This window comes from Saccostrea cucullata, unplaced genomic scaffold (assembly GCF_032062105.1).
Source record: "Saccostrea cucullata isolate Sc308-1 unplaced genomic scaffold, CSIRO_AGI_Scuc_v1 ctg460, whole genome shotgun sequence".
NCBI classification, from domain to species: Eukaryota; Metazoa; Mollusca; class Bivalvia; order Ostreida; family Ostreidae; genus Saccostrea; species Saccostrea cuccullata.
The window spans coordinates 390,203-407,484 of record NW_026931468.1 but is presented as its reverse complement, the minus strand read 5'-3'; the positions used below and the strand labels follow the sequence as shown (position 1 = coordinate 407,484).

The window sequence follows — 17,282 nt, the reverse complement described above, 5'->3', positions numbered from 1 at the left end:
TACTGTCTAATGTATTTGTAGTATCGCGGAATTGGTTTCTTATTTGGCACTGGTCAAGCAACTGTAGAAATAATAATGCTTGCAGGACTCAAATTGTATTCTGACGGCTGATTTTCATCTATGATCATGGATCATGATCATTTTTATTCATTAATCAAGGGTCATCGTAGGGTATGGGATAAAAAAACAATAATATGTTTTAAATCTTTTAAGAGAAATGGACCAGAAAAAAAAACCCTTTTATTGATGAAACGTATAAAATATTTCTTGCCCTTTGTAACCTTTTGAAATAAGTTATCTCCTTTAATTTGATTCCAACTTTTCGTAAAGAGCATGAGGTTATTGAAGTATTGTTAATTAATTGTGGCAGTTTTAAAAATTATCTATTAAAAGTAGTCCGATCCTCAGGATTATAAAGTTTGCAGTTAAGTAATCAAAAATATTCATAGAATTATCTCTAAATCCACAAAGTTACCTAAATTAATCAACAGTATTTCTTCAAAGTTAAAAATTAAAGTTAATCATGATATATAAGGAATATTGTCAAATCTCCAATATTTTTGCAGAAAAAGCAATTGGAATATCAGTACACTTTTAAATTGAAAATTGATCAAAAATTATATTTTAGGTTAAAAAAAAACGATATCCAAGCATTTAGAGAAATAATCATGATTTTTATACCTTTATGTTTTTTTTTTTTTGTCTTCTCTTTCCTGTATTTACTCTACAATACATACTGTAAAAGGCTTTTGCTTTCCCACCATGACACAACCAATCACTTGTTATTTCATATCATGCTTATAAGCACTGGTATCTATGGCTGGATTCTAGCAAATCTTATTTCTTGAAAACTGCATTTTTTTTCCCTTTTATTGGGTACAAATGTGAACTTTCATAAGACCTTTTCGAAGACCTCTAAAAACCTTCAATCTTATAAAGATGGATAAAATGAAAATTGTTTCATGGAAAAAAAAAATGATTTTCAAGCTTCATTTTCATGCATTTCAAATTAAATATTAATCTTTCTTGCTGAGGATGGGAGATCCCTTATAATATTCAGATATGTCGATAAAACTCTCCCCTTCCGCATCTACGATACTTATTGTAAACAAATAGATGTTTTATTTATTCTGTAAAACTTAGTTTTCAATATTTCAACACCATCAGCAGCAAATAAATATTTATTAAATTTTACAGTAAATACAAAAAAAAAAAAAAAACAAACAAACAACATTTCAGTAGAAAAATTAAATAACATCTTTTAAAATAATTATCACACCCTCGCGTTTGACGCGTGTGCTTTTTTCAAAGCCACTAAGGTGGATTATTGGGTACATTATAAATGAAGATAAAACCACCTTACGAGCTGCTGACTTATTTCTCGTCTGGTCAGGCAGCATCAAGGAGAATTGCGTCCTAATTCCAACTCCCCGAATGTATTAACAAAAGTTTGTATTGATAGACAATATTGATAATTGACAATTTACATTAACATGTGACATGTTTTTTTTTAAATACGAGTAGAGCTAAAGATTATAATTTTAAATAACCAATAATTACGTTACACAATATACAGTCCATCTAGTCATATCACTTATGCTTATTTGAGATAATGAAATATTTTTATACAGATAAATCTGAAGGAAATATGACAACTCATTAAAATACAGGCCCCAAGACAATAAACTGAGAACAGACTAAAGTCAAAATTTCAAATCAATATCACTTTCGAAATATTTTGATAATAAAGTAAAATTCAGGTGTGGGTAAGGTTGTCACCCAAGGGCGCAAACAGTTTAAAAAGTTTGACATTTGCAAAAACGTCGATGACTCTGTTTATGTTGAGAGCACCTCGAATCTGTGTTTTCTAAAGATCATTCATCATAATTGTGTATTTTGGGGGGATTGACAAATTTGAATATGATGTAAGTAAGTAAGTAACAAAACAAAGAACATGAGCTATAAAGATCTTTTACCGACTAGAAATATAGAAATATATTTATAATAAAATGTACATATATACACATAAGAGAACAATTATCACATTAAAGTTTTGCGAAGACACACGTACGATAAAAAACACACACGTGTATAACATATAAAAACATAAGTGATAACATATAAAACAAGTGTATCACATACACATAACATAACACACAAATGTATAACATATAAAACACACAAGTGAAAACATATAAAAACAATTCATGTTAAAATATATAAGATTCTAATGTGATATTGAAGTGATTAGCGCCTTATTAATTCACGTGCAAAAATGTAAGATTACTTGTGTTGTTGATTGGTATTATTTACTCTATTATATATTTTTATTATAATCGTAGTGATGCTTGATACGCGTTAGTATTAAACATTCAATTGAAAATAATTGTATAACCAAAATCAAATGAGACATATAATGATTGTAATAAGATTATTAAAATGATGATAATAAAATAAATAAAATGGGCTTTTTAGTACATGGTACCTTGAACGATAAAAGTATAATCTATAAATAAGAATAAAACAAATTGAAATACCATATGAATATAACTTAAAAAAAATACGTCTCCACACTGTTTATAATATAGGTACTTGTACTTGTACCATCCCTTACGATTCTCACAGTACATCAGAAACATTGCACTTCATTTTATTTCATTTATGTGTCCTGTTGAGAGCCAGAAATCATTTCAAATAAATCGAACATAGTAATAGTTTTCTCCGAACTAAAAAAAGACCATTGGCTGTCTTCTGAGATTTTTCGACAAACTCATTCAGTCTGTTGAAAGTGTGAAATAACCATTACACATCTGGCAAGCCACTAAAATAGTGTAAAAAACTTTATCGTTACAAATGTTACACTCTGAAGGCTTTTGTTAATTTGTCATGCATATTCTTCAAGAGATTGAATGTTTATGCGTTTTCATATTGAAAACTCAAATGAAAATGAAATTTATTTAAGATTTTTTTTAAAAACTGCTTAATAAAAAGGGTATAATAGATTTTCTTAAGCAATAGAGTAGTATGTAGATTTAGACAACTTGCTCACGGTGTGTGAACTCTTACTTTAGTTTTTCTTCATTTTCTTCTTTTTCAGGTTCAGAATGTCCTAAAAGAGCAGTATTCAGTCTTATTCATTAAATCTTATAACAATGTATTAAATTCCTTGTCCCCCGTCATTATGATTTGGAGTAATACATACCTTTTTAACGTAATTAAAGCAGGGCTGAACAAATACCAAAAACAACAAAAACGACAGGAACGGAAATGCCAAAGATATGACCCGAGGAACTGTGAAATAAAGAAAAAGTTATATTTCATACAATATTTTGACTGGAAATATAAGGTCTTCCATGCATTGTGGTTCGAAATAATTTTTATTTAGGAATATTTGGTATTTAATACGCCTTGGCGAGAGGAAAAAAAGCACAACAATTTGAATAACACCCATTTTGAAGCACAAAACTTTGAAGAACCCTTATGTCTAGTAAAACCAAAAAATATGAAAATTTATTTTAACGGTGAACACAAAGGTAAAGAAATCAGCTAATTGAAAATACTTTATTGTGAATCTACTTTGTTCGTCAATGTTATGCAAAACAGCATGTCCATGGACCACTTCACTTTTCTGAGTTTTTTCTAGACTAAGGTTTTTAAAATACCTTTTTAATGTCTTAAATGTGGCTACATATGTGTTGTAAATAGTGAGCTTAAGCTAGCGGGTTAACCCTTTAGCTCAGTCAGTAGAGCGTTGGATTTTAAATCTGAGGGTAGTAGGTTCGAGTCACTGTGTGGACACTCCCTAGCTAATCGGTCATAAATAATTTTTATAATATATTAATTTAATTAGCTACATGTATTTAACATCAGTTTAATAAAGATATTCATATTATAGGTGTTGCAAACAAGAAATATGCATCTGTGGGCAGGGTTGTTGGGGGTGTAGACCAGTGTGTTTTTGTTTTTTTAATAGACAGATGCAATGAATCTAAAAAAAAAAGTCATTCGAACGAGCGGGTGTAAATGTATAGCGGGAAGGGGTTTATTGACAATGATGATACCATACTGTTCCATGCAAATCTCCAGCATTACATACAAGCGAAATCTAAATTATCTCCCTTTCTTTCTTTCTATCTTATAATAAAACGGATTGTTTCTGCATGTCCACAGTAATACAATTATACATATACGAAGTAAACATCTCGCCCTATCGCATCCCCTCCTCGTTTGACACACACATACACTTTTATAAATTTGTTAACCAATGTATAAGTGCCGAAAATGCATATCAAGACCTTTTAATGAACCTATGGTCAATCTTTGTTAATCAAATATGTTTTAATGGTTAGAAAGAAGAAGGTATGGTTTTAGCTTTATTGCGCCCTAAAAATGTAACGACATCAAAAAGTTTTGAAACTGGCTTAAATATTAGTTAAATAAATGACTCTGATAAATGAGGAAAGAATATGGCATAAAGGTTTGCCATTCTGCAAATATGACGTCATAAATGTGAAGCATTTCTCTATTTTCAACAGAAAAAGCCTCAAAATGGCACATTTCAAGGGTGATTTTCCTTTAAAAAACAGTGTCCACAGCCGTCGCCCACGTTAATTTTTTGATATTTTGTGCAAAATTCAATAACAAATCACATATCTCAAGATCTTTGTGGGCGATGCCTGTGGACAATGTTATCTGAAAGAAAATTCCATTAAAAATTGGTGTCTTCTGCAACTTTTTAAGAAAATACGGGAAAATGCGTATGTTTATGACGTCAGAATTAGCATTTAAAAACACATGTGAGAAAAATGACTTGTATGATTTTTCTGCTTTGAATTTCAATTATTTAAAAAGCATGAGTTTTTAACTTTAACACCAGTTTCATTTTTTAGAAAATCACAGGGCAAAATTTGTATGGAAACCATACCTTCTTCTTTAATAAGACTCACAAAAGTATGCCAATCAAAGTTAAATTAATTATGTATAATTAAGTACAGTGTATTCAAAATAATAAAATCAGAGTTAGAAAAACGATACTTTTAATGTATATTTATGTCCGAAAAAAGCCCTAACGTTGGTCTCATTGTTTTAGTTCTATATATTTTTACAACGTTTTCCCCACGTTGGTTACATGTATATATTTGAATGAATTTCATGATCTTTTTTGGTAAACAAGATAAAAAAAAATAGTGTAATTTGTTTAATTACATATTGATTTCTGAAGACAACGCAAAATGTATAACGCACAATGTAATAATCTAAAAATTGTCTTATTACATTTTGCGTTGATATCGACGCAAAATGTAATAATCCAGATTTATTACATTCTGCGTTGTAACATAGGTGCCATTTAAAGTGGGAGTTTCGCAGAAAAGTAAAGTTAGTATTAACAAAACATTCGATTTATGTTTAACTTTCACTGTTGAAATTTGAACTAAAAAAAAAATTAACAAACCTCTCCTTATTATCTCCATTTACAATCAACTTATTTGAATTCATATATTCGATATATTCTTACGTGCTAAAAGGTACATTATGGCAACACTGGTTGCAATCAGCGTTTCTTTTACTACGTCTTTTAGAGGACGTGCAATTCTTATTGCCGATCAAATTCGTTGTATCCGGTGTTGACGTTGAAGCTATAAAGCTTGTTGTGGATACATCGGTTGACATCACGGTGCTTTGAACAACAGTCAACGACTGTATTTTTTTCAGACATGTTGCATCTGCCATAAAATAATTAAAATTAATAAAAATTTCTTTCATGTTAATAGAACGACGTTGCATTTCATTCTTATTTTGTTTATGCATATATGTCTTTTTTTCTAAAAATAATAATAAGAAGAAGAATTATTATAACGTGTATTTATCTCATGATAGAGAAACACCGACATCTTACGAACGAAAGTTACTCTCCCTAACTTTCCGTATCTCGATAGTTTTCTCGAGACCAGTGATTGTACCCATATAAAGTTTAAAATCGGAAAAAAATAAGTATATGTGTAAAATAGAACGGATAGTGTTTTAACCACTTTGTATTTGAAAATTGTTCGTGTCAATTTTTTTTGTAATCACTTACAATGTTTTAAAAAAGCAATTAAACAAATGGAAGAAAATACACCATAATACTTTAGACGGATTAGGAAACACGTTTGTCATGCGTCAGTGATTAAACGTATACAAACTACTCGTAGTGTGCGCCTTGTTCCTATGGGGAAAGGTTACTTTTTACAACTTGAAAAAAAATCCGTGCAATCAGGTAAATAGGTAGTGCGCTTTATAAAGTGTGTTGTATTGAGAGAGAGAGAGAGAGAGAGAGAGAGATTCTTTTTTTTTAAATTTATTGAAATATCATTTCAAAGAAATAAACGAGCATTCATGGTAGACAGTATTTTCTTAGATGATGTACTAAATGGTGATCTTAACTAAATTATCTTAGGCTGCTTTTATTTTATATATGTCAGAAGCAAGCAATTTTAGTTGGGGGGGGCACTACCAAAAGTTTAGAGTCACTATAGCGGACTTTTAAAAGCTTGAATAATATAAAAACGTAGCTGTCATTTAGTTGTCATATGGCATCCTTCAAAAGTGTGTGCACATATGCTTGTAGACCAAACAACTTCCCAACCCCCACCCAAATATACATACTGGGTCCCAAGATATTCATCTCGGATTTATATATACTCCAGGGGCTGGGGGAGGGGGGCATAGGTCCCATGATAGCATGCTAATATGGAACTTGCTCTCATTAAACTTAAATTATGTCAAAAACACAATTCACTAAACTTCCATTTTTGCGCTGAACCCCCCCCCCTCCGAAAGTTGGAAATATTAATTTCGGTCTGCCCGTTCGTTTAATAATTCTGTCCGTCTGTTACACTTTTGTTTAGATTAATATCTCGATAAGCCTTTGAGCTTTTACAGTTAAATTAAAAAATAGCTATGGGTCTGGGATGTTAAATTGGGGGGGGGGGGGGGGGTGAGGTCCAGTCGACTAGCACCCATGAGAATAATATGAAGATTTTAATATACATGTTTGTAAGAAGAAGCTTTATCAACCTACAAATTACGAACGGGAATCCCCCTGGATTAATGATATGGCTATAATACCTGTGTATTGAAGCCATATTAATTTTATTTTTCGCAGCATATAGTATTTTGAGCAAGAATTTCTTTAAAGTTTCCGGGTTTTTGCAATTTAATTTTGGACCATAACTCCATTTTGTCCCGACAAAGTATCCCTTCCCCTTTTCGATCCCTACTAGATCCGTGCATACTATTATTTTTTTATTTCATGCCACAGAATGACATATTTTAAAATGTTCCTTTTATTTCCCTTCTAGAACCCCTTTGCTCGTTTGAATGTCCATTGAATTGTATTGTAGCGTCACGGTAGAGACTACGACAAGATGTGGCTTTGAGGTATCTTGTGGGGATTTTATCTATCGAAATCCCAATAACATTGAAGAATTCAATAATCCAACCGTGAATACAATAGACTACAATGACTGGTCCCCGTTTTTGGTTACGTTCGTTCGTAAGATGTCGGTGTTTCTCTAATATGAGGGTCGCTATATAAATTGACGTGGAAATTGTTAAATTGTTTACAGGTAATGGATTCGTTTGAGTAATGTTGGAACGGACACTCTGGACAAGGAACACTAAAATCTTCTATTACTCGCCCAACTCCGTTGTCAAACTGGACACAGTATTTACCTGTATACAAACAAATTATACAAATGGATATGTAGCTCTTTGCATTCTTCTTAGTATACTCTAAGACAATGAATTTTTTTTTAAAAACCTAAATAATATTCTTCAGGTTTTTCAATATTTCTATAGAAACTATATATATTTAAAGGCAAATTTCTCACCTGACAGAAGAGAATTACCTAACACAAAAGTAGTTTAATTTTACAGTACAGTACAGTGATTGTTAACTACTTAGTTTTCGTGCATGTTATTTATAATAAGAGTTTGGAGGCTCCGATTAGCCTCTTTAAAAGTTTATATGATATGATTATATAAGTGTTTACAGTTTAAGCTCAATGTTTTAAAGCAATCTAAATTGATTGAATATGCTAAGATAAAGAATTTAGTATGTTTGATTTTGATGAAAAGAATGGTTCAAAATTACAAAATAATGAAAAATTCTGTGTCATTATTTCAATATTTTACTCCAGCTAGAGTTTTGGTCTGATTTCAATTAAATAAGGTTTTAAAAAAGATATATTTCACGACGGTATACATTTATGATAACTAGTTTTGCAAATTTCAGTCAAAAGCAAGTTCAGAAAAAAATCTTTTAAAACGCTACTCCTTTCATATTTAAAAAAATGCTATACAACTTGACACACAAAGAAACTGAACAGTGAACATTATTCTCTTTAATGCTGTAGTACAAAAATTTTGAAATTCTGTTGATTGCAAAAATAAATAATAGAGCTGCAGTCACTTAAAAGACGACCGGTACAAAGTTAGATTTTGTATTTTTTCGTTATCTTAAAATAAATTTTAAACTGAGAAAGTAAAGCACTAAGCCAAGTCTTTAAAATGCAGTACGCATACAACTCAATTCACCATTAAAAATTCAAAGAACAGATAGTGAAGATTAGGACAAATACCTGTAACATAATGTCTTGGGGAGCAAACTTCCAAGATTTTTCTGCCTGAATGTACGCAGTGATAAACCAAATCTTCACTGGTACAAGAATCACGAACATCTTTGCAATTAAATTCACTAGACCTTCTTTTAATAGATTCCTCATCTGTTGGACACTCATTGACAGGATTAATAGTTTTAAATGTTTCCGTACAAACATCGTCCTATAATGAAAGAAGAAAATTTGCAACAATAGAATATACTTTATATGGTGATACGATTTGTCTTTTTTCTTGTCAATTAATCGTTAAATGAACACTGTTTTTGTGCTTATCATGCTAATCAAGTCCTTAAATGTTTTTTCTTTATGTGTTTAAACTATATTAGTCCCTTGTACTGTTATTCAGCACTTACTGGCGTAAATCTTTTTTGAATTCTCGGACTTTTCGATTTCACGGACACTATCTGATTGGTTAACAGACTAATAATGAAGATAAGGCTGTAACCTGACATCAACGTCAATAACGTGATGTTTCTGGCGTCTTTTGGAACCCCAGGGTGCGCCATCATCAGAGGTCAGCCGATATCAATTATCCTGTAATTATCGATAAAAAAATCAAAATATAAATTAATGAAAATTCTACTACTGTGCACAGTCGCATCTGCTGTTACGGTCATCCTTAGTCAGCGGCCAGTCCCGATGAAAAAATAGTTTCAAAATCAGTCGTTCATATTTTCACTATATTATAACTCACGGAAACAACCAATTTTTAACGCATCCACTGGCTTATAATTAAGGTCACGTGCATTCAACATGCCTTTTTGAACGGTATTACATTGTACTGTCGGTTTTGCCACTTGACTTTCCTCTGACACGCGGCCTCGTATCCATTAGCTAACCATTGCAGTGAAGTCATGCCTTTCTTCTTACTGATTAAAATTTAATTTGTCGTCCGATAATTCTAACTTTCATTCCAATAATCAGACGGCAGAGATTACAAAATCGAACAGTATTAAACCATTAGAGTGGGAAAAAGTTAAATATTCTCAGAAACAAATAGGGTAGGAAAGATATTTGGGAAAGAAGTTGAAAAAAAAAAAATAAAGTAGATACAAAAAAGCAATTCTATAAAAAGGGATATTTTTTAAACCTTCCTCAAAATTACTCTTTTCCACTTTGTTTTGAAGTGTTTTTGATACACCACTTTCAAAAAGCAAATTCGAATTAATTTCTGGGGAAAAAAATCAGAAAATCTATTTTTATTATTTATCTCCACGAAAGAAAAATCGGGATTTTTTTAACGCTATCGAAAATATAGGATAGTGTATTCAACGATTTTCAGAAATGACTGTAACATCCTGTATCCACTCACTTCTAGTTTCATATCATCATTTCCGATTTTTATTTTTGTTTCCACGAAAGAAATATCGGGAAGTTTTTTCTTCTATTTTTATGCTTTGTATCACATGTCCAAGCTTCTGATCCTCCTCGAAAAAAAATAAAAGCAATCTTATGATTCCCCTATAATTAAAGTTAACATATGTAACCTTACTCACTTTTAACCTTATTTTATACCATGCATAAAAGTCCCAGGAATCACTGCAATTTTATCTCCACTGTTGTCATACACTCTCTCAACACCTAGTTCTTTGTTTCGGACACGAGCTCTTCTGGTCACAGAGTTTGATTCATATGCATACCATTGTTCTCTAGACTATTATTCTCCAGTACATAACCATTCCTCCATCTGATCGTTTTTCTATTATAATAAAGACACATATTGCTACATATAACTTATCTTTGATTCTTTTCCCTTGTCATGACTTTATTTTTTTAATTTGAGTGTTTATTAAATTCGATATCGTCGCTTAACTGACTGTATGACTTATGGTAATAAAGAGCAATAAAGGAGAGAGTAAAAGGGATTATTGTCTATCTATTATTAGAGGTGGGACCAGGTGTCATGAAAGAATAATCATCAAATAATACTCTGATGTAGAAGACACATGTATTTCCCCTGTCTATTTATGTACTTTATTTCATTGATTATTTGAGGTAATCTATGAATATCCATTAACTAATAAAATGGCAAAATTGAAAAAAACTAATTAAAAGGAAGTATGTATTGTCAGCGTATTAAAACGAAAATATTCAAAGTATTTAAAACACTTCATATCTATGATCACATCAACTTGTCTTTTCAAATAATTGTTGTTTAATACACAACAAAAAAAAATCATGAGTACTCACGGTTACTGGTATCTTGTTCTGACACAAATTAAATACTGTGTGCAATCAGCACGAAACGAAAGTACCTTACAATCCTTGGAAAAAGTTATAGATAAATGGAAAACCCCATTACATGTAACGGAACTATAACCGAAAGGTTGTCAATGAATAACACAAAAGCTTTATAAAAAGAGTTGATTCATGAAATTATTTCATGACAAATTGTTATTGTATATCGTAATGACACCGAAAACAAAACCGAATACTATGTAACTACGTAATAATAGGTATATCTTTTTTTTCAATTGCATAAAAGTTTATCTTAATTTGAAATTACCAAAAAATTAACAATAAATATAAATAATTAGCATACATTCACTAATGTTTAATTGTCTTCTTTTTATCAAAGCAGCAAAGTATTCAAAAGGAGAGGCACGGATCTTAACAAGCATGTCAACATATTGCAATCATATCTCCAATACAGTGATTTTGTTAGCGGAAATAACATATCTTTTCGTCAAACTAACGTCCTTGTGTCATTGAAACTGTTTTAGCAACATTTTTGCTTTATTAGCAATAGGCTCGTATTTTTTTAATTGTTTTTTTTTCTTGATAGGACTTAATGGTATCAATGCGTGAGAAATTAAAGAATATGGCAATTCAGTGTACAGGTTAAACTACTCAACTACCCATGCCTGGTAATTGGCGAGGTCTCCTTTCTGAATTTTCCACAAATTGTAAACTTGAAATTCCCTGATATTCTAATAATTCTCTGAAAATCTCTGATAGACTGTACTTGCCTTTGTACAACACAGTGCATTACAATACATCACTGTAAAGAAGCACTGCATCTTCCAGCACCTCCATGTACTACACAGAACGTTCATAAACTTGCTTGTGAATAATTTACCTCGTTTTAGAAATTGGTCATGCGTAGAGCCTGCTCTTGAGTGTCGAATTAACTGAGATATATTCAATCCGTATGTAGGTGATAAAGGTTTTATCGCTGCATAACTAAGGGAAGTTGACGATAGGGAAGTTAAAGTCGTCAGTTTACCATATAAGCTTGGTTTCGTTTCCTGTACCTTGAATCTGCTAAAGAGAGATCTTTTTTCACCAAGTAGGAAGTACATATATATGTTCATAAAGTATACATGCTATGCTTTAGTCGTAAATATGGAGCCTTTATCTTCACAAAAGACATGGCATGTTCCTGTATTCCTATTGTGACACGATTGTCGTGTTTTTCTTTGAGGTTTACTGTTCTGTATTAGCAACACAGAACGAGCATATCATGGGAAGAGCTACTTTCCGTTCTCTTTAGCCCTGTATACCGTATTGTTTTTGCCAACTATTATGTATCTAAAATACAACACAATCTAAAAACAAATCTCATTCAATTTAGCAAAAACACGAAAAAATAGTAAATGCTGATATTTATAAAAACTTACCTTAAAGTTACCAAAGAAAAATAAGCAAGTCAATCTATACATGCATATGATGGGTCCTAAAACTTGAAAAAAAGAAGCCTTTTAATAAAAAGTATGAAGGAAAACAATGAAGCTTAAGCTTGATTCAGAAGTCAAGGTGGCATAAAGATGAAGAATCTTCAAAATTAAAACAATGAAAAATGAAGAAACAAAGATATTTAATTAAGAATATAATTTCTTAACCAGTAGATTTGGTTCTCCTTGCATAGGCCGTTCAAGGTCCGGTTCCGCCACGCCACAGTTCCGCTTTTCTCAGCACTGTACTTAATGTCAGTTTATGAGAATGAATGTTTGTTATTGATGCAGTTAAAATATAAGTTCCACAGTAAGCTCGTCGTCGTCAGTAGGGTAAATATATACATTCGTTCATCAATTTAACTGTTTGACTTCGGAATTGTATTTTTTTTAATTTTAAACGGTAAACTGTTAATTGAATCTAATTGGATACTTGAAAACTTTTCACACTTCAAGATAATTATTAAAGAGATTTTGATTATCATTCAGCTCATTCTGAAAAAGTTCTAAACTAAAAAATGTCTCTAACATTGTACATTGTACAAAAATTGTATGTCTCTTATGTGATCTTTAAGAATTTCCTCTGCCCTTTAATAAACACCGTTTGTTAATATTTATTTTTTATAAACAATTTCTTTGTTCAAATTATGATTAAGGACAGACGAGACGTTCCTTAATAATAGATACATCTTTCTAAGAGTTTGTAATTGAAGTATTGCTACTTAAACATGTTTATTCACAAAAATTGAGGTACCTTACCAGGCATTTCTGCAAGATACTGGAGGTAATTTTTTCTTTTATAACCCTTTAAGGAAGAAAAATAATTTTCCAATTTCAAATGCTGAAGTGTTTTGATTTTTTAAAAAACGTTTAGAAACTGGTTTAGAAATAGGAATGTTATCAAAATTTGGAACATTTCTATTCATTACGAAAATATACAAAAAAGATTTTGAGGAACGTCTTGTCTGATCTTATATTCTAAATGCGTGTTATTTATGTCATTTTATTCAGATTCTATAATTAAATATTTTATATAGTACGTTTAAGAATTGTAGAGAGTTTTTTTTTTTTTACAGGATATATATATTTAGGAAATATTTCAGTTTTTAATTTACACTAGGTCAAATTTGCTTTCAATTTATTATTATTATGATTTAATTAATCAATCATTTTGCCAAAAAAATCATGCTATTAGTATTTGAAATCAATATTAAACATGTGTGTGGTGTATTTTACAATTTATGTCGGAGTCGAGTTTGGTCGCAAAATGGCTGCGAATATTACATGCATCTGTATTTATTATTAATTATCATTGTACCATAGTTAATTTGAAATGATGGACCCTGGATATAATATCAGGTAATTTACATACATGAACAAAACACTTCAAAATATCTTCATAAAATGATTTGCCATTTCATTTTCCATTTCTTTTCTTCACAAGACACAAGGAAAAGATTTTTTTAAACCATTGAACTATTGACCACTTGTAAAATTACTTCAAAGCGTGGTAACTCATGGTTCCTTTGTGAGGATCCAGATATCCATTTCTCATGGACATTTCGACAGTTTCACCAAATCCTCAAAGGGAAAAAAGGAGCATTCAACGGAATATGATCAGTGATTAATTTGAATGTAATGTTTTGGTGTTAAGTTCTCTAAATCCCAGAACACACCTTTACCAACGTTTAATCCAACAGCAACCGAAATACAAATAACACCAAGCACGATGAAAAGTGTAACACAAACCATAAGTACGCCGAATCCCGATGAACTATAAAATAAATAATTATCTAAATAATAACCGTTTGTTCAAAAATGAAGTACATGCATGTGCAGTAAAGAAATATAGGTCATTAAATATAATTCTTTTTTAAAAATCTATATAATCAGAAAATACAAATTGCAAGTATCCGATACATGCTAGACAGATATAGAAACTCGAGTTATGCAGCATCATATTACATTTAAGTTGTGAAAAGGCAACCTGAAGAGATTAGAAAACACGGGATAAGATATGAGCTATTATAAATGTTGGTGAGTTAAATATTAATTTGTTTAATTCTTGTAACCAGGAAAGGTTGTTTGCGACGAGATGAGTTTTACAAAGAATAATGGAACCACAGGTTAATAAAAAGAAAAATCAATGAATTCAATGTTAAGGCGTTTCTTTTAGAGCATGCAATTACCAATAGGAAACAAGTCTGATAATAGCATTATATTTAACACTGGATAATATAGAGTATTCACTCTCAATATCACGGTCATAAACATTTTCAGAGAAAATCCAAAGCTACAGTTGAACTTGGTTCCACTATTCTGTTACACGATTCTTATTCTAGAAACGATATATGCATCAAGTAGGTTTTTTGTCTATCGGCGACAGTCATTTTCAACACGATTGTTTGTTAAAAGTACATGTGTGTTTCTGTTTGGGTGAAAAGGTGGAGTATTTTCAAATGTTTTGAACCACAATAACGCTGACCACAAAGAAAACAGCAGATTTAATCTGATGAGCCTTCAGCTAAAATGAAACAAAACTTCCTTTACAGATATACAGATATTTTTGTGTATTTCTAAACTTTTTTGTTTGGTAGGTGATATAGTTTTACAGAAAAAAAATACATGTATAAGCAGTGTATCCATGGTCATTTAATGAACTGGTTGCAATTTTTTTTTTTGACAAAGTCGTTCAATTTTTGCTTTCCTTTCTGAAGCACGAAATGTCATGCTCCAGACCAATTTCAAATTATATATTGCTTTACATTACAGAAATATGTAGCTTTACCCAAGGCCTATGTTTGACTCAGGTGTTGACTGTACTAGACCCGTGGATTTTGAAGAGGGTACATCAGTAGAAATCATACTTTGAACATTAGACAATGCCTGTATTCGCTTGTTACAGGAAGTATCTACAAAAAAGGAAGTTGTTATGCATGTTCTTTAAATTGTAAATCAATTTTTATCTAATTATCACTGTATATTTAAACTGAACCTTTACTGTTGAAGCCGATTTTGTTTTGTTGTTAAGCAGAGTCACTGTAAAAAAGATACTTACATTTTGCAGAGTCGTTTGAGTAATGCTGGAATGGACATTCTTGACAAGGAACTCTATAGTCTACAACAACGCGCCCTATTTGTTCGTCAAACTGGACGCAGTATTTTTCTACAAACAAACATTTATTGATTTGCAAGGCTCACATTAAATAATTTTACAGTCATTGTTTTCTTACTTTATATCAGGATTGTGACATGTATCAACATTTACTGGGCATGAAATACTTTGGAGATCAAGAATATAATTTCAATTGCATGAGTTGACATTATGAATCAAAATATTGCAAAAAGGAAAATGAGGGTTAAAAATACCATCAACATAATATCTCGGAGCACAAACTTCCACAATTTTGTCAGCAGAAGGCACGCAGTGAAACACCAATTCTTCAGTTGAACACGAATCACGAATATCTTTACAATTTAAATATCTTGCCCTTTCTTGCATTGACTCTTCATTCGGTGGACATATATTTACAGGATTGACCGTTTTCACTGTATTCTTGCAAACATTTTCCTAAAAGTAGCATAATGTTATAGTTGCCGGATGATATTTGAATATGCAATAAAATATTTTTCATTCAATTGAGTGAAAATTATAAGAATGCAAATATTACTCAGATACTTACCTGTGTAGATGTTTTTTGTATTCTCAACGATTTTGATTCAACCAATTTTAGATGTTTGTCTTGCACATGTGACAGTACAATAATAATAAAAAAAGAAACCTGTAGCCTGACTTCATCTTTAAAGGGGTCACGTTATACGCATTTGCAAACCCTGCAAAAAAACAAATAATGATGATAAAGAAATTGTTAACCACATAAACTTTTCTTTGTTTTTTAGCTGTTAAAAGTCTATGGTGAGATTATTTTATTTTAACATGGAGAAGTCAGCACTTACTGGTACAGGACTGCAAAGGTATAAATATATTCGTCACGAAAGCCAATTGAGCAGTGAGGGACACGCAGCAATTCGGTTCATAGGACTCAATCAAAAGATAGTCATACGTTCTGCAGAGGATTCGAACCCGCGACCTATGGATTAACTTCTATCTCTGCGACTCAATATCAAATGTTCTAGGCACACCACCATGCTTGGAGAAATAATCAAGTTAAGTCATACCTAAGACGTAAACAAAGGTAGTGACGGTTCCTTCGCTAAGCACTCGGCACTAGAAGAGAAAGTCATGGGTCTTTCGGATAGGACCTTAAACGTAGCTCCCCTGTCACGGTTGGCGCTGGCACGATAAAGAACCCTCACTGAGTGCCGAGTATAGGTCAAAATTTGAAGCCCTTTACCGGCATACGGTGACGTCTCTACATGAGTGAAATATTCTCAAGAGAGACGTTAAACAATATACAATCAATCAATCAATTCCTCAGTGCCGAGGAAAACTTTAATTTTAAGCAGTCCAATCCTGTATATGACGAGATTAAGCATGTATGAGTGAAAAATGTCTAAATTAGCTTAAAATAATTAATCACCATTTATTACGTTTTTGCCTGAATTATATTATTAATTTTCTACTAAAAACCAAAAGAAAATAATATTTTGGATTTTATCAATGACATTAATGTGATAAATTTATTGAGTTAAAAACTTATCTTGTAAAGTAAGGATTGTGAGTATATACATTTGAGCTTTACTTGAATAGGAAAGGGGTATTTACTGCACTGTTCATAGTGAATTCACTATCTTCAATGATTTTAATAAATACACAACTTTTAAAGGAGAATGAGGTAGATTTATTATATTTTTTTTCATCGAAAACGTTATTTTTTTTTTTGTCTATTGCACTGTCTCTGCTATGTATTGCGCATAAATTCTGTAAGTCACCAAAAGCAGAAATTTTCATACCTTCAAGAACATAAATAAATCAAGAAAGCAATCG

General features: G+C 31.3%; 2 protein-coding genes across 4 annotated transcripts; both read right to left on the bottom strand.

Moving 5' to 3' along the window:
• Window positions 1-1,957: 1,957 nt before the first annotated feature.
• On the bottom strand, window positions 1,958-10,927 carry LOC134232687 (uncharacterized). Of its 3 annotated transcripts, none has more exons than XM_062714675.1 (9): window positions 10,851-10,927; window positions 9,973-10,359; window positions 9,014-9,194; window positions 8,622-8,823; window positions 7,606-7,713; window positions 5,516-5,723; window positions 3,203-3,291; window positions 3,067-3,109; window positions 1,958-2,821 (listed from the first exon to the last, which is right to left on the bottom strand). In XM_062714675.1, the coding sequence occupies exons 3-7, from the start codon at window positions 9,167-9,169 to the stop codon at window positions 3,216-3,218; spliced, it is 750 nt and encodes a 249-aa protein (XP_062570659.1). In that variant the 5' UTR covers window positions 9,170-9,194; window positions 9,973-10,359; window positions 10,851-10,927; the 3' UTR covers window positions 1,958-2,821; window positions 3,067-3,109; window positions 3,203-3,215. The 3 variants fall into 3 exon arrangements, with proteins under 3 accessions (XP_062570659.1, XP_062570658.1, XP_062570660.1); XM_062714674.1 differs by having other exon boundaries at window positions 10,157-10,359; XM_062714676.1 differs by having other exon boundaries at window positions 10,176-10,359.
• A 2,842-nt stretch (window positions 10,928-13,769) lies between these two features.
• Window positions 13,770-16,502, bottom strand: LOC134232695 (uncharacterized). The gene is made up of 6 exons (XM_062714680.1): window positions 16,018-16,502; window positions 15,704-15,905; window positions 15,393-15,500; window positions 15,123-15,246; window positions 14,011-14,108; window positions 13,770-13,915 (listed from the first exon to the last, which is right to left on the bottom strand). The coding sequence occupies exons 2-6, from the start codon at window positions 15,834-15,836 to the stop codon at window positions 13,830-13,832; spliced, it is 549 nt and encodes a 182-aa protein (XP_062570664.1). The 5' UTR covers window positions 15,837-15,905; window positions 16,018-16,502; the 3' UTR covers window positions 13,770-13,829.
• Window positions 16,503-17,282: the final 780 nt, after the last annotated feature.

Excerpts from the sequence above, each read along its gene's own strand:
- LOC134232687 (XM_062714675.1), bottom strand. The coding sequence starts at position 9,169 with ATGATGGCGCACCCTGGGGTTCCAAAAGACGCCAGAAACATCACGTTA. Across the intron at positions 8,824-9,013 it reads TTCAAAAAAGATTTACGCCA|GACGATGTTTGTACGGAAAC; the intron begins GTAAGTGCTGAA and ends CTTTCATTATAG. Across the intron at positions 3,292-5,515 it reads CATAATGTACCTTTTAGCAC|TTCCTCGGGTCATATCTTTG; the intron begins GTAAGAATATAT and ends TTTATTTCACAG.
- LOC134232695 (XM_062714680.1), bottom strand. The coding sequence starts at position 15,836 with ATGCAAGAAAGGGCAAGATATTTAAATTGTAAAGATATTCGTGATTCG. Across the intron at positions 14,109-15,122 it reads GAGTCAAACATAGGCCTTGG|TTCATCGGGATTCGGCGTAC; the intron begins GTAAAGCTACAT and ends TTTATTTTATAG. Across the intron at positions 13,916-14,010 it reads TGGATTAAACGTTGGTAAAG|GATTTGGTGAAACTGTCGAA; the intron begins GTGTGTTCTGGG and ends TTTCCCTTTGAG.